At 49.4% G+C, this 21,335-nt stretch overlaps 1 protein-coding gene and 1 long non-coding RNA gene across 2 annotated transcripts in view; one reads left to right on the top strand and one right to left on the bottom strand.

The window, feature by feature from the left end:
• Positions 1 to 21,335, bottom strand: part of FAM171A1 (family with sequence similarity 171 member A1) — a 134,354-nt gene that overhangs the window by 33,553 nt on the left and 79,466 nt on the right. The window contains exons 3-4 of the mRNA XM_042991142.1: positions 18,955 to 19,047; positions 3,127 to 3,285 (exon numbers count right to left, since the gene is read on the bottom strand). Of these exons, the coding sequence (XP_042847076.1) occupies positions 3,127 to 3,285; positions 18,955 to 19,047 (252 nt within the window). The remainder of the gene's footprint in view (positions 1 to 3,126; positions 3,286 to 18,954; positions 19,048 to 21,335) is intronic.
• Positions 3,394 to 10,660, top strand: LOC122240230. Its single transcript, XR_006219647.1, has 4 exons — positions 3,394 to 5,411; positions 6,994 to 7,335; positions 8,947 to 8,999; positions 10,264 to 10,660. It is a non-coding gene; the product is annotated as an uncharacterized LOC122240230 (long non-coding RNA).

A 21,335-nucleotide genomic window follows, 5' to 3' on the forward strand; every position in this document is an offset into this window, starting at 1 on the left:
AGAAATTAAGTAACTTACTAGACTCTGTATAAACAACTTATCAATAATGTTTTCAAACCCGGAAGTGCTGCTTTCAGCAAACCCGAGGCAGGAGAGGGAAGCAGCAGGGAGGGCAGGAACGCCTTCCAGACTCACCATCCAGCCTTTCCTCCCACTTAACTCTGCCTCCTGATCCCCATTCATCACCTTTCAATCCTCCCTTCCCATTTTCTTGCACATTCCCGGCCCACAGAGCCGGGGTTCCAGTCCCAGAGGCACCACTAGCTGTATCTGTGGCCTCAGGCAGGCTACTTTGCTCCTCTGGGATTTGTTTTCCTTATCTGCGTTATCTGGGCTAGATGCTTTACCTAGGACTTGAGGGAAAGAAACAGGCTCAGCTCTAAATATTCAGAAGTAATCACAGCATCGCACAAAAGGGCTTATTAATTTAAAGTTACATATGTTAGGTTCTGGAGATTTAATGTTCTTTGAAGAGTTCTCTGCAGGCAGCTGTACCTGCTTTCTCAGTGCTCCGCTCAATGCTCACTCCTATCCCACGCCTTCCAAAATACCCTCCCTTGTATCCTCCCACTTTCTTTATTCTGGAACGATCCATACTTTGAAGGATTCCATTGTTTCTGTTCCAGCCCTTGTTATAAGACTGCAACTCTACAGGAAACACTGAGTTCTGTATACAGTGAGGACTTTCCTTCTTGTTCCCTCTTAATGTTACCAGGCTCCTGTCACGTCTGAATAAAGACAGGTGTCAGGCAAAGGCAGCAGGGGGAGGGGGCAGCACCACTGGACCAAGCTTAGGAGGCCCCGGACTCATCCCTTCTAATATGAGGGGTTTCGCTCAAATAGCATCTCGGGTTCTGCCTGGCTTTGCATCCTGCTACCAACTTCGCTGGGTGTTAGTCATTCTACTGACACCTCCCTGTCTTCCTAGAGTTACTAGCGGAAGTTGTTTCTTGAGAACCGCTTGGGAATGCCAGAACCGTTGTGTGCAAGAAATCTCTTAGCAACCAGAGTGGGGACTGTGATTCTCTGAAGGTGCAGTGTCTGTGGCCTGTGCAAGGAGGCTGCCCCGTGTGACGCCAGGACACTATGGAGCAGGTGGACGTGGCTGGACAATGGGGAAGTGGCCCAAATCTCCCCGTGGCCGGGTTTCTCTATTGACAACTCCGGAAACCCCCTCTGAACCGGACGGCGTCCTCTGAACGAGGACACTCCGGGGAGACCAGCCTGCAGAACGTTCTCCAATCCCGTCTGTGGGCTCCACGCACTTTTGCTGGACTCTCGTGACGACCTGCCACCTTACCCTGGCGTGCGTGGGCCAGGCCCTCACGCAAAGCTGTAATCTCTTAGATGCATCTTATCAAACAGGAGGGAAGCAGGCAAGCAACCGTGGGGAAGAAGAGAGGCTGTGCACGACGTGAAACTGGACACAGGCACCTGGCTGATGAGATGTCGGGGTGCTAAGCGGACCCCACGTGCCCACGCCCTCCTGGGCTGTGAGCCAGCACACCGCCTTTCCCGGCAGGGCTCAGGCAAGGTCTGATTCTTCCCACGTCAAGTATCGGTTATTTCAGTGGGAAAGAGGCTGCACGTAACCTTCTAAAGACCTTCTTTCTTCCCCCCCCTTGAAATAACAGTCATTTTAAAATAAAACAAACTCCTCTAAAATCAATAGTCCTATGTCTCTGTGTTCTTCTCCCTTGCCCATCATCTCGGATTTCATAATTTATTCAAGATTCAAGAGCTCTTGGAAACGGGGCACAGAAAAATTAGTGAGCTCTGAGCAATGAGGTCGCCCCTCCAAGTTAGGGTTTTATGCTTGTGCATCATTTATTGGGGAGACTGGGTACAGGGTTCTTGATGGTCTCAAATTGTACGTTTTCCTGTTCCCTGAAATACTACTTTCTCCTAGGCCTGTAAGTCAACATTCTCTCCCAGTAATGCTTACTCAGAGTGGCTACCACACATTTTTATCTGATGGCCAATTATAGACGCATTAATTGCACCTTCATACAAAAATTAAAGTATGAAGAAACATTTGTGAAGGCAGGGTCCACAGACGGACAGGTGCCACAAAAGCGAGTAACAAATCACCAGGTCATCTTGATCGGTCCCCAGAAATCTGTCAGCATTCTACAGAACGGATCAGATGCTGCAGGTGTAAAAAGCTTTTTCAGAAGGACCCAAGATCCGCTTATGCAAAGCCCTGGACAGTTCAGTGAAATTCAATAAGAGCGTTTCTGGGAAATGCAGTCACCTCCTCACCTAGCAGGATTTAACCCAGAACAGCCTCTGGTTTTCACGTCAGAAGTGTGGGGAAAACAAGAGGGGATACAAGAAATGATTCAGGACTTCAGAGTCTGCTGCTTTCCATTCACTAGGACCAGGGGCCATGTTAGTGCCCAGTGCACTGTTGGCTGAGAACCAGTCTTTTACTGACAAGGAATTATTACATATTTTCCAGCTGGTGGTTTTTGGTGTCTCTGATTTTTTTTAGCTCTGTGTGTCATGCGGGCATAGGGTGACACTGACGGAGCTCATGCAGAGGTCTGTCAGGAGAGGATTCAAGTCAACTTCAAAGCCTGGCCACTGTTTGTCAAGTCCAGGCAGAGGGAACAGCACGGAGGATGGGCAGAGGTGAGAACACGCTGGATGTGTACAGACGGAGGCGAGCAGAGGCTCCCATTCCGAAATGCTCCCGATCCTAGAAATGGCAGCCCCCTCGTCCCCACTCTCGGCACCAGACCAGTGCCACCTCCCCTCCCCACTGTGACACGTGGGTGGGCGGGGTGCATCCTGCAGGCTCCAGAGGCCAGTGGGGACGAGGGGCAGAGAGCCCCTCACTCAGACCTTACCCTTGGAAAAACACAAACACAACCATTTCAGTGGAAAGCACGTCTCTGAAGTCTACCAGAGGGGAGCTCAGAAGGTGCAGGAGGCAGAATGACTGAAGGAGACAAAGTCATTACAATACACCGCAGTGGTGTAGACCGGATTCCTTAACTAACACAGTTTCAGCACACTTGAACTTTCCGGCTTCAGTTCTTTCATTTGGTACGAATCCTCCCCGCCCCACGGAAAAATCCAAACACGGAAGCCCCAGCTGAGCAGGGGAGAGACTCAGATTACCTGTTCCATTCCCGTCTAGTCCTCGCAAGTAGGGAAAGCTGTCCACCTCGGACGGGGAGCTGGCGGCAGTGAGGAAAGCCGTCAGGTCACTGTAGCTGGTGTTCTCAGGCAACCGCAGAGCTCTCCTCTGGAAGTGAACGCGAGGCTGTGGCCGGGCACCTGCAGAAATGGACTTCTGAGTTACCTCCAGAAGGGGCAGTAAATCTAAGGAAACCAGGAAGTGCTTCTCCACGTTTTGGCACGCCTCCTCCCCCACCCCCCCACGGCTCCTCCCCTCCCCCATTCACGGCAGGGCGCAAAGATGTGACAACATGCTATTATGGGGACAGGAATAATAGCCCATTGTCACATTTGTTTTGACACAGGATGTTATTTGGGTTTTTAACAAAAAGCTTTCCTAAGTCCCATTTGTGAGCGAGCTTTTCACTGCCCAGCGTGTGCCTATGGATGGGGGTAACGTTTTGGGAAAGGAAGTCCACATGAGGGAAAGGAGTAGACGACAATTCATCTCTTTACATAAACAAAGCAAGAGATACCCTTTGATCCCGTTATGCACGCCTCCTTCATCTGGCAAAATCTGGCTTAACTCCACACACCACACAGCAGCAGAGCAAAGGGAATTAAGTGTGCAGCCCGGACAAGAATTACTAACAAGAGCCCGACAGTACTGAACCCCCTTCCTTCGGTGGAAGCTGTCACGTGGCATCCGGTCTGTGCCTGCGGGGTGCACAGCTTATGTCGAGAATTTTGGGATGAGACACCCTTGAGTGGAGTGGAGGTGCTGTGCCTCCGTCACACCCAGCTCCTGGGTGCAGAAGGATGGGGCGGCCCCACCCAGAAGGCTACCCTGTGACAGCATCTGCAGTTCGACTGTGCTCCACACGCTGTTTTGATCGCAAAGCCTGAACCCGTGTTCACCGAATGGCTCTGGTGACAGTCGCAAGATGTCAAGGTGCTAAGTCATCCTTAAGGTGCAAAAACATCCTTAAGACAAAAAGTAACCGAAGTGGGAGTGATAGCACCTTACCAATGAAAGTGCACACTCGTGCGGATTGAAAGAGTGATTCCTCGAAAGCAGTGATCCGCCCTGGCGCTTGGGTCACTGCATAGCCTGCCCAGGGCTTGAGGTTTCCCCCATGGTCGGCTGGGGGCTCCCCCCCCAACAGTCCACGGCTGTCAGGCACCACAGCCCTGCCCTGAGTGGGCAGTCTTTATGCTGACTCCAGGGTTCCTTTTAACCCTGGATCAGAAACTTTCCAGTGGGGAATAAGCTTATCCGAAAGGGTTCTAGCATAAGGGAGTTTTAGAGCTCAAAGGATCAACTAGTCCACATCTCTCTTCTTCTACAAGTGAGGCCACAGAAGCCCAACGGACGTGAAGGCTCGGGGAGGCTGGCTGGAGCGCGCACAACCAAGGTGGCCGAGAGCCAGATGCTCTCCATACCTCCTGAACATCACTGGTTACAGGTCTCGGATGACTGGTGTGCACTCCATGAAACACAAGCCCCGCTCTAGGGCCCGCGGGAGCCAGAGGCCCAAAGTCATGACTCCTCTGTCTTCGGTCACCTCCGCTGAAGGCAACTGGACCCACATGCAGTGCTGTTTCAACCACCATTGCCTCTCTGTACCCCTACAACCTGTGGCGAGGCACCAGCATCCAAGTATCTGTCTCTGTTCACTCCCAGCTCTGCTCAGTCTGGTCTCTTCCTTTGATTTCACAGAAGACTGATGTCTTCCGCCTGTCACCTCCTTGGTCTGCACAGAGTTCCGACGCCTCGCGTCCCCCAGGAGCACCCCACGCCCAGCAAGGAGCACTCTGCTTCCCTGATCTCCTCCCCCACCCCCCCGCACCCCGCTGCACTCAGAGATGGAAAGTCAAAGGCAACACTTCTGTTTTCATCTCTTCACCCCCAACTACAGAACATCATTCGCTGCTCCTATCGTGTGGTTTTCAACGGGAGTGAACTTTCTGAGACCTTTACTTCCCTTTCTCCACTGCCCTTCATCTAAACAATGCTGCCGGCTGCCTGCCTGGGTTTCACGCAGTGGGGGAAACAAAGAACTTGCAAATACGCAGAGAAGGGTGTCTCAAGTGTGACGGGGCAAAGAGAGACTTGTCTTCACGAGGGCTGAGGAAGAGCAGGGTGAGATCCACATGCAGCTTTCCAGGCCTCGGGAATAGCCGCTGTAAGATGGGAAGGCTGAGATTTTTGCAAAGGCTGCTCCGGCTGGAAGGAAGAGAAATCTCCTCAAGCTAGACCAAGGGAAAAGGGCGGCTGCTAAAAGGTGAAGGGGGAATCAGACTGATGCCCTCATGGGGACTGGCTGGAACTTGGGAGGCTCCAGACCCCACTGCACCCCAGCTCTCAGGGGCCACTGGCTGTCTCTCCTGCCCGCCCCTCCTGTCTCCTTTCCTCTCTCCCTCACCCCTCCCTCTAACAGGCACGCAGCCTTCTCATGGTCTCTGGCATATCTTGCCTTTCGGTGGGAGATGCGTCTCAGTCCCCTCCCCACCTCTCCTCCCCGCCCTCCCCTTCCTTTTTTGTGCCAGAGAACTTGGTCACTGGCCAGACATCTGGGGTCTATCTGCTGTGGCTGCCAGGTGGGGGGCACAGACGGGTGATGCCTGGGGAAGGTTTACTAGAAGGGGGTGTGGCCTGTCCAGCCGATTGGACACACGCTGTGACCAGCATGACACGGACACCTGTCTGCTGAGGGCCCGAACACACTTCCCGACACAGAGCAAAGGCCAGACCTCTGCCTGCTGACATGACCAAAGAAATACGGGAGGAGGGAGTTATGTTAAGGGTCGAAGTTACTCTAAGCCTCGTGTGTAAATGAAATACAAGTGTCTGCGTGGGGTTGGGGGAGCGGTCATGACCTCAGGCCCATCTTCCTGTATTAGCGCTGCTAGATTTCTGTAATTCCAGGACGCGGTGTGATGGGCTGGGGACGGGGGAGGGACAGAAGGGGACGGGACTGGCTAGGTCTTCTCCGGATGCCTCTCCCACATTCTCTGCAATAGTGGTTTTTCAAACTTTCTCTGTTCTTCTCAAACTCTGTGTGATATTCCTTGGACGCTCCCAGCTACCCAAGAACAAAGGAAAGGGGCTTAAGTGCTTGCCACTGTAATATGGGAAACTAAGGCAAATAGAAAATTAAATTCCCTTACTGCCTACAGCCCATTGACAAGTCCTTGAGACCGGCAGAGTGACCTCCCTCTAGGAGCTCAGCTGCCTCGAGGATGACACTTTGCTGGGGGCAAAAGAGAACCTTAGTTTAACATCATCCCAACCTCCAGGATGCTATAAATCAACTTCCTTTATCTCAACTGCCCCAAGCTGCATGCTGGCAATCATGCCCCAAGCTTATGGGCCCCTGATAAACATCTGTAGGGTCTCAAGACTGAGGTTTTATAAATGGTAATAAATGATATTTCCCTAGCAACAGCTGGCCCCTCAAGGTCCTGGAAACCTTGCTTCCAAAATTCCTCAGAGACTTACTCTATCCCTGACCCCCTCCCAACCTGAGGGTATATAATCAGTTACCTGTCACAACCCCAGTGCAGCTCTTCCTGCCCACGGGTCCTGTTCTGTACTTTAAATAAAATCACCTTTTTCGCACCAAAGACGTCTTCAAGAATTCTTTCTTGGTGGCCGGCTCTGGACCACCCCACTGTCACCCTAAAACTTCATCATGTGTTACCGAAACTGCTGGGCCAACCTTCCTGTCTTCCCTCTTCTCTTGTCCCTTCTGTCCCCCGTCTCCTCCACAGTCAGCCCAAGCCTCTAGCCTACCTTCTGCGTGTCATACAGCAAGACTTGCACAGCCAACTAATCTTGCCTCTGTCCATCATCTTTCTCTACAGGCTTTTCCTCCACAACCAACAAATACACCCGTCTCTTCCTCATCTAGAAAAATAACACCGAAACATGACCTTAATGCCGTTACCACCAAAAGCGAAGGCCTCCTCTCCCTCCACCCAACGCCCAGCGATGTGGCTTTTACTTACAACACACATTGCGCTCGTTAATGTCAATGGACAACTGTATAATCTGCGAACCCGTGACCACTTCTCAGCCTTCCTCCTCGCTGACCTCTTCACAATGGTCTACACTGTTCGTCGCCCCCGCCCAGGAACCCCTCCTGCTTGGCATTCATGCTCCTGGGCTCTGGTCTCTCCAGAGTCAGCTGGCTTTTTCCTCTGCAAGTGCGTTTTTTTTTTTTTTTTTTTTTTTTTTTTTTTAAATCTCCTCCCACCTCCGGATGAAACAGTTCCTAAGGGGCTGCCTTCAGCTGCCTCCGTAGTAGTTTCTGGGCTCTCTCCTCACTGACTCCCCTCCACGGTGGCCTTCCTGTCCGCCCCATGTCTGCAATTCCTCTGCCTTCCAGACACCTCCACCTGGATGCCCCACAGGCGCATCAACACCATCACTTACTTCCTCTTCCATCTAACACCCCCTACCCCATTCTGCCCAAGACCCAGCTTTGCTTCCAGGACACCATCATTTTTCCTTTCTATTATTCTGCGCATTCATTCCCTGCCAGGACTGGCCAGTCTCCTTCCCAACAACATTTCCAGCATCGTCGTCTCCTCCTTCTCTGCCCCCACCCTGCATTACCCTGCCTTACCCCTTGCCTTAACTGTGCTCCAGCCTGACCACCTTTTTCCCACTTCGTTTACGGATACGTGGACTTTTCTAAAGGCACTCCGCTCACATCCCTTCTCAGCCCAGAGACCTTCAACGGATCTCCACCACTTGGTAAATTAATGATGGCAGCGACAATTACAGACCAATGCAGACCCCAATTACTATGCTTCTCGTCCTGTGACAGGTAGAGTTCAGTGCTTTAGAATGTACATAGTTCTTCTATACACATTCTTTCACTTACTGTTTACAACAGTCCTGTGAAGGAAGAACCCTCTCTGCTTTCCGAGTGAGGCTAAGTGACTTGTCCACAGGCATCCCGTTAGTAAGAGACAGAAAGGAATTCTTGCAGCCCTGGCTTCTGTTCCCCTCCTAGTTCACCACGCCTACCTCGGAAGAGATGCTGGACTTCCTGACAATTGGCTCTCACCTTCTGGCCACGTGGCACTGCCTGGCTCTGTGCTTCCACACGTGCTCATGTCTCTTCTCCACAGTCTCTACCTGCATGTCCCCCGCGTCATCCAAGATGTGCCCTACAGGCCACCTCTTCTGTGGAGACGTTCTTGATCACACCCCAACCTCTAGACGCTACGTGTATCTTTCTGCAGCACTGATCTCACTGTGCCCTGGATTAGGTTTTTTTTTTTTTAATGTTTTATTTTTATTTTTGAAGGAGAGAGAGAGAGAGACAGAGCGTGAGCAGGGGAGGGGCAGAGAGAGAGGGAGCCACCTTTGGATTCGGAGGGAGAATCCGAAGCAGGCTCTAGGCTCTGCCATCAGCACAGAGCCCGACGCGGGGCTCGCACCCACACACTGTGAGATCATGACGTGGGCCGAAGTCGGACGCTTAACCGACTGAGCCACCCAGGCGCCCCTAATTAGGTTTTTCCGTGAACGTGTACATCTCCCTAAGCAGAGCCACCATGACAACAGAACATAGAGCAGTGGAGTCACTCAATCGACATTTCAGTCTTTCTTCTACCACCTTCTAGTTGAGTGACCTTGGGCTTCAGGTTGTTTAACTTTCAAATGGGTATGAATGACGCCCATCTCATAATATGGTTGCTGTGATGCTTAGATCACAACACACACATATATGATGCCCAGTGGTGCCTCCGGGCGCGTAACAGGTGCAGGATGAACATTAATTTCCCACCTCTCCTCCCCTGCAGACCTGTCCTGTTCGGAGGAGGATGCAGATGCGGGTAGAAGCTGAAGGAGGAAGGTGGGTTATCAAGGGCTTCTCTAAAGTCTGGGGTTTTGGGAGCTGAGGGGGAGCGGGAGGAGAACTACAGAGTGAGGGAGTCCTGAAGAGGAGATAAGAGGTGGGACCCTGTGCTTGAGGAGGGTCTCCTGGGGGGGGAGGGACCACAGCAGGCACATCAGGAGAGTCAGCGTCCCCTGGTGGCCTCTCTTTTCGGTGCAAGGTCATTGCTAGGAGGAGGGGTAGGGAGGTAGGCGGGGCATGGACGAGGTGGGCGGGGCATGGACGAGGTGGGCGGGGCTTCCAGCAGAGCCCTAGGAGCCAGGAGGGAGCCGGTTCTGAGAGTGTGGTCATGAGCAGTGGCGCATCTTCATGACACCTTCTTATAGACGTCCTCACATACAGAGTCGACAAGATGCCCCACTTGTGAGACAGCATGAAGGTCTGCTGGACGCTGTGGGAGCCAGAGCCGCAGGCCAACTGCCGGTCTTGTCCCCAGATTCCAACACCACCATCATTACCGTCCACGCCTTATCAGTAATCATCTTGCGATTTAAACGTTAGAAACATCACCGATCCCCTCCCCACAGGCTTCTGTGTGAATGTGCTCCTCGGAAAAGTACACGACACACTCAAAGGAAATAATTCTTAAAAAAAATTTTTTTAAATATTTATTTTTGAGAGAGACACGGCACAAGTGGGGGAGGGGCAGAGAGAGAGGGAGACACAGAATCTGAAGCAGGCTCCAGGCTCTGAGCTGTCAGCCCAGAGCCCCACGCGGGGCTTGAACCCACGAACCGTGAGATCATGACCTGAGCGGAAGTCAGATGCTTAATGGACTGAGCCCCTCAAAGAAAATAATTCTTATAAAATAATCTGTAAGTGTTCTCTCTTGTCATTCACTTCCCATCTCATTGCAAAGTCTGAATGCAATTTGCAAGCATTTCTGTGACAAGGAGCACATTTTCAGACAGTCTATGGTGCAGAAAACTCTAGAGTTAACCAATTACTAAGTTGGCCCTTCCCCTTCACCACATTGTTATCGTGAGACTGCTCCAGGCTTTCTTTATAAAACAATGTCAGTAAAACACAATCACTTGCCTTTCTTTTTAAATGAAAGTCACTTCTAAGAACTGTTCCATTGGAAATGTGCATGTATTATGCACTTCCTGTGTCTGAAGCTAGTCTGATGACAGAGTAGTGTTTGGGTGTGTATGGTCAGAATTTAAATAAAGACCATACCTACAGAGAAGAAAACAAGTGGGCGGTCTTTTTATTTTTCTAGGAAACCTCTCATTTCCCATGAGTTTATTCTACTTTACTTGGGTGCAAACAAAACAACAAAACAAAACAAAACGTCAACTGAAGCATGAAGCATCCAACTAATGAGAACAGCGGGGCTCCTTCCCTCCTCTCCTGTTTTCATCTCCACCTAGTGACCTTCATTCTTCCAAAGCTTTTACTTTAGTGTCACATAAAGCCAAACAATGGGCATCATCACCCAGGGCTATGCACGTAACATGTTTGAACTGTCATCATGCTACCCGCCTTTTCTCAGGAGCGTTTGCCACATTATAACATCCGAGCGATACACTGAAATCCAAAGGCTTCTAGTACTTACGTTTCTGATCAAGTAAGAATTGATTTTTTTTTCTTCTCTGAATCCACCAAAGAATAAATAAATAAACGCACCTACACTAGACCAGTCTGAGAAAAATTGAATGTAGCTTTTGTAAATTCAGTTTTGTATTAATTTTATAGAACAGAACTGCAAAGACCCAAAATTATCTACATATGGCTTTCCTTCCAACTGGTAAGAAAACATGAAACAACATCATGCAGTATTACTGTCCTGTCTCAACTCTGCCATGGCAAGGAAAAATGCAAGGAACAATGATTAGACTCATGAACCAGGAAAAGTTAGAAAAAAATTAACAAAATTGCTGTCCTTTTAAAAAGCTGGAATGCAAAAAAGATTTTAGAAAGGGAGAGGTGGTTTCCAGTCTTTGGTTATACACAGGAGGGAATGAGAGTGAATACATTAAATGTAACAAAAACTACCTGAATGGTTAATACCCTTATGGTAGGACCATGCTTCTTACTCCTTAGAGAAAGAGCTCTTCAAGTTCTCTTACTGCGTGTGTGCATATATGTGCGTGTGTGTGTGTGTGTGTGTGTGAGCTGCAATGTTCTTAGAAGCCACAGCAAAGGAAATAATTGATCAGGGCGCAGACAACCTATGTAGGAAGTGCAAAAAACACTGGTTATTTAGACTTGAAAAAATTTTATTTATTCAATCGTTCAGTGACTTGTTCATTGAATATGTCATACGGCAAGTGTAGGGCCAGTGCCTGGGCGGGGTTTAAGGTGAAGATGACAAACTTCTTGCCTTCATGTTTCAAATTTTTAGTTGGGGAGATAAGGTATACTACCAAATATGGTAGAAAGGGAGGTATCATAATAAGATACACACACCCCAGCTGGAGGGTTTTAATCCACCCTCTGGTTACTGATAAGGACCTGAGGGGCCATAAGGGATACAGCGATGTGTCAGAATACAAGGATGGGAGCCAGAGGGCATGGAAGCTGCAGGAGAACATGGTTCTGGGCTCAGGGCAGCTCTGGGCAAAACGGCAAGAGTCTGTAGATTTCACATGAATGCAGTGCCATTGACCATGACTCCACTAATCCCCAGTCGGCTTCTCTCTGACCTGCCACCACCTGGCTCCCTTCTCTTACTCACACTTTCTCTTTTCTTCTTCTTCTTCTTTTTTAAGTGTATTTAGTTTTGAGAGAGAGCAAGTGAACATGAGCAGGGGAGAAGGCAGAGAGAGAGGGAGAGAGAAAATCCCAAGTAGGCTCCCTGCTGTCAGCACAGAGCCTGATGCAGGGCTCAAACTCACAATCCATGAGATCATGACCTGAGCTGAAATCAAGAGATGGACGCTTAACTGACTGAGCCATCCAGGAACCCGACCTTCTCTTCTCTTCTGCCCTGGGCCCGTAGGTGGCCTGGAATGGTCACAGACCCACTGCGCCTCATAACTACTCAGTTGAGATTCTCACCTCTTCTGGTTCTTAGCTCGATCTCCGTAAAAGGAAGAGAACGAAGAACTGATGGCTCCAGATTTTCTCTTCTAGCTGGATCCCAGCCCCTGGCCACACTGTGGACTGGTTACCCCTGAGTCAGGGGTCACATGATATAAGCTCCTTGGCAGCCGAGGTTGGAGGGCAAGGCACCTGCATGAACCACATCTCCAGGGAAGATGCAGAAGAGACCTGAAGGAGGTGGCCCTGAAGCTGCTCTTGATGGCCAAGAAGGGCTCGAAGACAGATTCGGAGATGGAGTGGGACACCCCAGATGGAAAACACAAAAGGAAATTCAGTTAGGCTAGAAAACGATCCCTGAAGGAGAAGTACGTGTGGAAGGGAGGCTGAGGCCGGGTCACAAGGTCGGTATGTGCTGTGTTAAGGAGACTGGGTTTTATTCTAGGGCAAAAGTGGGGGTGGGGTGGCAATTGAGGGGTGTGAAATAACTGGAGCTCTGCCCCCAGAAGAGTCCTCTGGAAGTTCAGGGCAAGGTGGACTAGGAGGGAGACACAAGACGGAGGAAGTCTGGTTAATCACGGGTCCAGCTCCAATCTCAACTCCAAGACTAGAGACAAGAACACCAGCTGGGGGCTACTGCCTGGTCCAAGAGAGACTGACCAGGGCCTGGATCAGTGCGGCGGCTGTGGCAACACGTGTGGGCAGCAGAGACGATGCGAGTGTGTGTAAGCACAGAACACTCTGAAATCACTCAGGGTACGAGGCCCCGGCGTGTTGTAACCCTGTTTGACCCACGGAGCGTAAGAAGGGGAGATGAAGGTCACACACAAGGGGAGAAGGTGACTCCTTACAGACAGCGTGTGACACAGATGCTGAGACCCTTCCAGAGCCCCCTCACAGTCACCAGAAGAGACGATCAGGTCTCGGGGCTGGCGGGGCATAGTGAGGAGCGGAGCAGGCAGTGACAGGTGGTCTGACAGCCAGGGTGGGGTAAAGTGTGGCCACAGCAACAGACCCTGTGGGTTTCAGAGTGAGCCCTTATCACAAACACCTTGCTGAGGGTAGAGTGGCTCCCAGGGAGAGAGGGGCCGAGAAGGGGTCACACGTGTGGTGCAGTGGGTGTCAAAGGTGCCTGGGCAGGACAAGAGAGGTCCACAATGAGAACTGTAGGGTCTAAGAAGTATGCATGGGGGGGTCGGGGTGCAGAGAGCCTGCTCACGGGAACATGTATCCAGATACTACAATCTCGACCCCTTCTTACCAATACTCCCCTTCCAGGTAACTGCATAGCCACCGAGGCTCAGGGCCAGGGGACTGTCCAGCCCTGAGGCTAAGCATTTGGGAGTTTATTCCAAGTACACAGGGAAAACCACTGAAGAGTGGAAGCAAGGTGACCCGGTCGCTTTAGCAGTGCGAAGACCGGATTATGGGTCGGCAAGGGCGGAAGGAGACAGCCGATTAAAAACCTACCACAGCTCTCCAGGGGGAAACGGAGTCTTGGACTCATGTGGTGGTGTCCCAGATGGGGAGAAACACCTGTGCCAGAGAACCAGGCTGTGAGGACAGAGGAGTCAGGGATAGTTCCTAGGGTCTGGCTTGGCCACTTAAGTACCATGCTTGTACCACGTACGGAGACGGAAAGTTGGACACACCCATCAAGTCTGAGATGCCTAGCGGACATCCAAGCGGAGACGTCAAATAAGCAGCCAGCTCTGGGTCACCCTCTTGGCGAGTCTGGGCGGGAGGTGAGAGACTGGGCGTTATCTGTGTCTACACAGCATTAAAGCATGGGCCCATGAGACATTGTGGGGAGGGTACTGGGAAGGAGGAATGTAGGCCCAGACAGTCACTGGAGTGTCGGCAAGTGACCAAGAGGAGAAAGAAAATCAAGGCATGGTGTTATGGAAGATAGGAGAGTCTCCAGCAAGAGCGACCAGAGTCATCCCTGTTGGGTGCCGTGGAGAGTCCAGGGGAAGGCACAGAGAAATGTCCTCAGGCCGGGCCACGCGGGGCTTGTAAGAGACTGTGAGAAAGCAGTCTGAATGGAGCAACGAGGCAGGAGAGCCACTTGCAGGGTGCTGAACAGGGCAAGAAAGGCGAGGAAGCAGGAAGGAAGGGTGTGCAGACGTCCTTCCGGAAGACAGCAGAGACCCAGGGCGGTGGCTAGAGACAGACACGGTTGTGGAAGCATTAGAGATGTGCTACTTTAACATCTGCCCGCTCCCGATGAGGAGAAAATGGTGAGGAAAAACTTCTGGAATCCCGAAGGAAGAGAGGAGATGAGATGCTGAGCACAAACAGAAGGACTCACACGTAAGGGAAGAGGGACACTCCTTCCAGTGCAACGAGGGACAGTGAGCGGGTCTGTGGGTTTGCTGGGGGCCAGGGGGGGGCGGTGAGGGTTCTCAGCTTCTCAGTGAAGCAGGCAGAGATGTGAGGAGAGGAGACAGAGGATGGGAGTGTGAGTGAACACACAGGAAGCCAGCAGGTAGGGAAGAGGGTGTGAAAATCATCTTGGAGACTCACGAAACAAACGACTAAGTGGCCCCAGGACCGATGCCCATTTGAGGTCTGTGGTCGTGCAACCAGTCGGGGCAACCACCGGTGAGGTTTCCTCCAGCCGCGTGCAGCTGCGCTGGGGTGGCCACAAGCGGCTCAGGTCAACCAGAGTCAGGAGTTATTCGGTCAAAGATGGCAGAAGGGGAGGGGAGCAGCTCTGCGGGGAGTGTCTGCAAGGAGACGATTCCAACGAAGGGCCATGGTTCGTAGGCTGTGCAGGGAGGCAATCCGTGGGTAAGGACACGGTGAGTCAAGGCTCTGGAGCCCTCAGTGGTGTGCGAACCACTGCCACAGGGTGAGAGGAGGGAGTGCAGGGGCTGAGCTCGGAGGTGGTGCATTGGATTTGCCGGAATGAAGAGGCCTAAGGCAGGACTGCAGAAGTGGGTGACCGATGTGGGACAGAAAAGACCCTGGGAGTGCAAGAGCAGCTGGGGCACCAGGGGGCATCCTCTAGAGGGAGGTGGTGTAGAGGGGGGCACCCTGGTGTGGGTGAGCAGCTGGGACCCGGGGGCATCCTCCATATGGAGGCTCACATTCCCAAGAAACGTTTCTAGAAGCATCGTGAACCTGGGAACTAGGAGCTCGTATCATCAGTCCAGGAGGAAAAGCTGACCCAGGCACTGGTGATGAGTGGTCCAGCTGACCTCCAAGGATCCTCAAGGAAGGAAGGAAGGAGAAAGGAGACAAGTAATGTGAGCACAGCCCCCACCTGAGAAGGCTGCAGGGAAGGCTGTGTCTCAGGGACATTTCGGACCAGGAAGGGGGGCAGTGCTCGGAGAAGAGGTGGAAGGCTGTTCTCTGCAGCCATACTGGTGCCCAGAGGACACAGGGTGAGGGCTGGGGAAGGCGGTGGGGAGTTGGGCTCTATTGGACGAGGTCCCTTTCTGGTCTGTACCCCGCAGCCTGGCTCTTCTCCATTTATTTATTTACCATTTACTTTTATTTTATTTACTTATTTTGAGAGTGAGGGAGCACAAGCAGGGAGGGGCAGAGAGAGAGAGAGAGAGAAAGAGAGAGAGAGAGAGAAGAGAGAGAGAGAATCACAAGCAGGCTCAGAGCTATCAGCACAGAGCCCGATGCAGGGCTCAAACTCACAAACTGTGAGATCATGACCTGAGCTGAAATCAAAAGTCGGACGCTTAACCGACTGAGCCACCCAGGTGCCCCTCCTCTCCATCTCTCAAGGCCCACTGGCAGGTCCACACCGCAGAAGCCCAGCAGCCTGGCTACTTGAGAAATTTCTAGCAAAGGGTATGTTGGTGGGCCAACATCTCAGGAAAAGGATGAACAATTCACAGGAAGCAAAAGAAAAGTGGAACAAAGAATGAGTACAGCTAGTAAGAGGAAATGAAGACTAACTCTGAGGAAAAGGTAGGGGAGGGGCCAATTAAGAGAAAGAGCAGGTGATGAAAATTATGGTGGCTGCGGCCTTTAGAACAACGTGTAAAACATGATATGGGTCAGTTGTGTTTTTTTCCTTAGAGTGCAGTGTCCAAATATATTTCCTTGAGGAACACCATAATCAATTAGCTACTACCAAAGATCCCTATAAGTTAAACTTTTTTTTTTAAGTGTATTTATTTTGAGAGAGAGCGTGAGAGCAGGGGAGGGGCACAGAGAGGGAGAGAGAATCTCAGGCAGGCTCTGCACTGTTAGAGCAGAGCCTGACACGGGCCTTAAATTCACCAACAGTGAGATCATGACCTGAGCCGAAATCAAGAGTCCGACACTTAACCAACTGAGCCACCCAGGTGCCCCAGTGGTCAGTTTTTTAAATTAAAAAATCAAAACGTGCAAGGCTGTGAAAGATAACAATGGGTCTTTTTTAGATTTATTTAAATCCAAGTGAGTTCTATAGCATAATACTCGTTTTAGGAGTACAGTTTAGTGATTCACCACATCACTTACCCAATGCTCATCCCAACAAGTGTCCTCAATGTCCATCACCCATTTAGCCCATCCCCCCACCAACCTCCCCTCCAGCAACCCTCAGTTTGTTCTCTATATTCAAGAGTCTCTTGGGGCGCCTGGGGGCTCAGCTGGCTAAGCATCCGACTTCGGCTCAGGTCATGATCTCACCGTTCGTGAGTTTGAGCCCCGCGTCGGGCTCTGTGCTGACAGCTCAGAGCCTGGAGCCTGCTTCGGATTCCATCTCTCTCTCTCTCTGCCCCTCCCCGGCTCGTGCTCTGTCTCTCTCTCTTTCTCAAAAATAAATAAAAATGAAAAAGACTCTCTTATGGTTTGTCTCCCTCTCTGTGAAAAAATGGGTCTTAAGGCATATCTAAAAAGAAAACAATATACGGCTGCCGTGACAGCATTTAATTGCTCTGTGCCAGTCCCCTGCCACATGGGCACACGGCACAGCAACAACAGCCCCGATTAGAAGAAGCAGGGTCCCAACCAGGCTGGGTCTGAGGAAACGCAAAGTGTGTGCCCGTCCTCCGGAAATGCAGAGAGGGTACCAAACTCCAAGGCTTCAGGAATCCTGGTTCAGGTGCTTCGTAGTTTCCATTTGATATTTGAAGAGCTGAAGTCAGCTCTAAATTATACTCAGAACATCCTAATCAACAGACATAATCTTGACGTAAATGGGTGAGCACAGCCTGTCTGTACCCAGGACATTAATTACAAGCTTTCACCTCTTGCTATCATCTTCCACTGGGCTGCATTCTGATAAAGACCAAAATTGTGATAAAGATCATTTCGGTCTTTATCAGAATGTAGTCCAGTCGAAATGAGAGCAAGACACTAACGATTCCTCTCTTAGTGAAGAACATGAGAAGGAAGCATAATCATTCCCTCATTTCGAGAAACCCCTGGTCACTCCCCCCGCCCCCATGTTCACTGCAGCATCATTTACAAGAGCCAAGGTGTGGAAGCAACCTAAGTGTCCATCAATGGATAAATGGATGCAGAAAAGTGGAATACAGTGGAATATTATTCAGTCAGAAAAAAGAAGGAAATTCTGCCATTTGTGACAACATGGTTGAACCTGGAGGGCATTATGCGAAGTGACACAAGCCAGACAGAGAAGCACAGACACTGCATGGTCTCCCTTCTACGTGGAATCTAAAAAAGCCGAACTCATAGAAACACAACAGATCGGTGGCTGCCGGAGGTGGGATGTTGGGGGAAAATGGGTGAAGGGTCTCAAGAGGTACAAATTTCCAGTTATGAGATAAAAAAGTCCTGGGGATGTCATGTACCGCATGGTCACTATAGTTAATAACACTGTAGTGTATATTTGAAAGTTGCTGAGAGGGTAGATCTTAAAAGTTCTCATCACAAGAAAAAAAGATTTGTAGCTACACGTGACGGGTGTTAACTAGGCTTACAGTGTCGATCATTTTGCAATATACACATAATTCGAATTATTATGCTGGATGCCTAAAAGGAATACAGTGTTATATGTTAATTATAACGGCTGCATGCCCACTTCTGCAGGGTCTCCACAGCCACTCAAAAAAGGAATAAATGGGATCACCTTATTTGCAAATGGCACCGGAATGTGGTGAGGTAGAGAATGATTTGTGTCAAATGGTATTAAAATGAAGTAAACAAAAAAATTAATCCGATGGAACGTTGAGAGCCAGGAAATAGTGCTCTCTAGCCCATGCTTTAGAGAAAGAAACTGACTTTGGCACAAATACGTTTGACATCAGTGTTCTTCCCAATTCTAACCCCACCACCAACACAGGGAAATCCCTCTCAAGCCTTCCGTACTGGTTTCTCTGCAAGAGAAGTTAGAAGGTATAAGGGCACATTCTGATGCACAACCACATACCAGAGGGGTTAAGACAATGAGGGACAAGACAGAGAAAATGGCCACTCTTGAAGGCTATGAACACTTCTTCCTTTGTTTTTTAAGGGGGAGGGGTTGTTTTATTGTGTTAAAAAGCACACAGTATTTAATTTACCATCTTATCCATTTTTTAAGTTTGGGAGCATGAAGTACATTATTGTGCAACAGATCTCCAGATCCTTTTCACTGCGCAAGACTGAAACTCTACCTCCTTGAATATTTATGAACCTTTGCTCAGTGACGCTCAGACGGGGTCCTGGGCTCTGAAATCATGAGGTGAATATTCTCAGCGTTGGAGAAGAAAGAGAGATGTGGTATGGACAGAGTGGTGAAGCCCTTTCTTTTCTCTCACCCAGTTAAAGGCTGGCCTTAAAACAAACAAGATCACAGCCAGGGGAGAGTTTAACCACAATTCAAGTGTGTTTGTGCACTCATAGGACAACATGCATAGTATCCAGCTCTGGGTAAATTTACTGCCATCACCATTTGAAAAGAAGCTGTCTTATAATAGGATTTTAGTGGCTGGCCCAAAAGTTAGTCACTTTTCTTTTTCAATATTCAACATACCTTGGAATCCTGAGACTATTTGGACAACATCTTCATACACCATTAGAGTCGCAGATCGTTCTGGAAGCAGGCCCAGGCTCAGTGAAGAAAATACTGCAGAAGTAAAAATGGACATAAGGGAATTCTGACATTTAAATCAAAATGCCCACTCCAATTTTTGGGGACTCTGCATTCTTGCTATTCTGATTTCAAATCAGTCAACAACAATACGGATTTTTAGTATTGTGACATAATAAGAAATACATACTTGATTTCTGCTCCTGGCTCCTGACACAGAGCTCCTAAATCCCTTATAATTTCCTGGGTGGTAGGAGCATCTTTTGTTCTAATGACGCAAGTCTGGGTGGGCTCCTGGATGGGGGTTGGTCACCAGAAAGACCAAGCTGTAATTAGAAACTTGGAACTTTCAGCCCCGCCTCTCCATTCTCTAGGGAGAGGAGAGGGGCTAGATATTAACTTTATAATCAATCATGCCTACATGGTGAAGCCTCCGTGAAAATTCCAAAAGTACAGGGTTTGGGGAGTTTCTAGATCAGTGTACGCATCTACGTGCCAGGAGGGTGGCACGGCTCAACTCCATGGGGACAGAAGCTGTCAGCCATGCTCAGGACCCTTCCAGACCTCATCTGTACACCTCTTCATCTGGCAGTTCCTCTGTATCCTTCATGATATCCCTTAGGATAAACTGGCCAATGTAAATAAATGTTTCCCTGAGTTCTGTGAGCCATTATAGCAAATTACTGAACCCGAGAAGAGATTGTAGACACCCCTGATCCATAGCCAGTTGCCAGAAGCCCAGGCGACACCATGGGAGTTGTGTCTGAAGCTGGGGGACTGGTGGGGGACAGTCTTTTGGGTCTGAGACCTTAACCTGTAGGGTCTGCACTAGCTCTGGGTAGTTAAGGTTAGAACTGAACTGAATTGTAGGACACCCAGGTGTCGTCCAAAGTCGGAGAACTGGTTGGTTTGAGAAAAAGCCCCATTCATTTGGTGTCAGAGTGTTGTGAGTAGAGAGAAAGGAAACTTTTTTTTTTCATTTAAGTCTGATTAGCAAGAGGCTTTCCAATTGCCACGGGAATACTGCAATCTCCCATATAAAAACTGCTTACGCTACGATGGTCAACTAGTTTTTATTCACCAGAATTTTTTAGTAAAGATTCTGAATCTCTTCACATATCCATTAAAGTTTATTTATTTATTTTGAGAGGTGGGTAGGGGCAGAGAGAGAGAGAAGGAGAGAGAGAATCCTAAGCAGGTTTGGTGCTGTTAGTGCAGAGCCCGATGCGGGGCTTGAACCCACGAACTGCGAGATCATGACCTGAGCTGAAGTCGGACGCTTAACCGACCGAGCCACCCAGGCGCCCCTTCACATTAGGAGTATATTAAATTACACATTATATGAATGGAAAATATATAAAGTTAGGTATTAACTTTAAAAAAAGACTTTAAAAATATGTGCTTAGGTTAACATATGCCATGTGGTAGGAGAACATTACTCCCTATTCTGGTAAGTAATAAGATGAGAGAACTTGTGCCATTTTAAAAATTCTTGCTTAAGGACCTGGACTTCTAACTACAAAATTCACAAAGCCTGTAAGTTTCTGGATAGAATATGAATCCAAGAGAAAAAAATAAATGTATTATGGAATAATAATACTCATTAAGGTCACTGAACCCTTAGTAACATGTCAGACATTATTCTAAGGGCTTTAATTTTGGTAATTTATTTAAATCTCAACCCTGTAAAATAGATATTATTTTTCTTAAAAAATTTTTTTATTTAGTGTTTATTTATTTTTGAGAGAGACACAGCACAAGCGGGGGAGGGGCAGAAAGAGGGAGACACAGAATCCGAAGCAGGCTCCAGATTCCGAGCCGTCAGCACAGAGCCTGACGTGGGGCTCAAACTCACGAACTGCCAGATCATGACTTGAGCTGAAGTCAGATGCTTAACCAACTGAGCCACCCAGGCACCCCTATGAAATAGATATTAACTCGTCCATTTGACAGGTAAGGAAACAGGTTTATAGATAAGGAATTAACTTGTGCAAGATCCCACAGCTGGTAAATACTGAGCGTAGGACTGGAACTCTGGAGTCTGTCCTCCACTACTATGCGACACAGACTCAAATTCAGAGACCCCTGCCCTGGACTTTATCCAGTCCAAGTTTAAAGATGAGGAAAGCAAGGTCTAGAGAGGTAAAGTGAGTTTCTGGGAAATTATCAGGGACCAGAAACATCAAGTGCTAAGAATATCCATTATTTAGCACCGCTGGCTCTTAATAGTGCCAGGGGGGACCAGTGAGCTGACCCTGGACATGATCTCTCTTTTTATATACGCTCTACAGTCAACTTATCTAGCTGTCATTTTATATGAGGTC

This window comes from Panthera tigris, chromosome B4, assembly GCF_018350195.1.
Source record: "Panthera tigris isolate Pti1 chromosome B4, P.tigris_Pti1_mat1.1, whole genome shotgun sequence".
Lineage (NCBI taxonomy): Eukaryota > Metazoa > Chordata > Mammalia > Carnivora > Felidae > Panthera > Panthera tigris.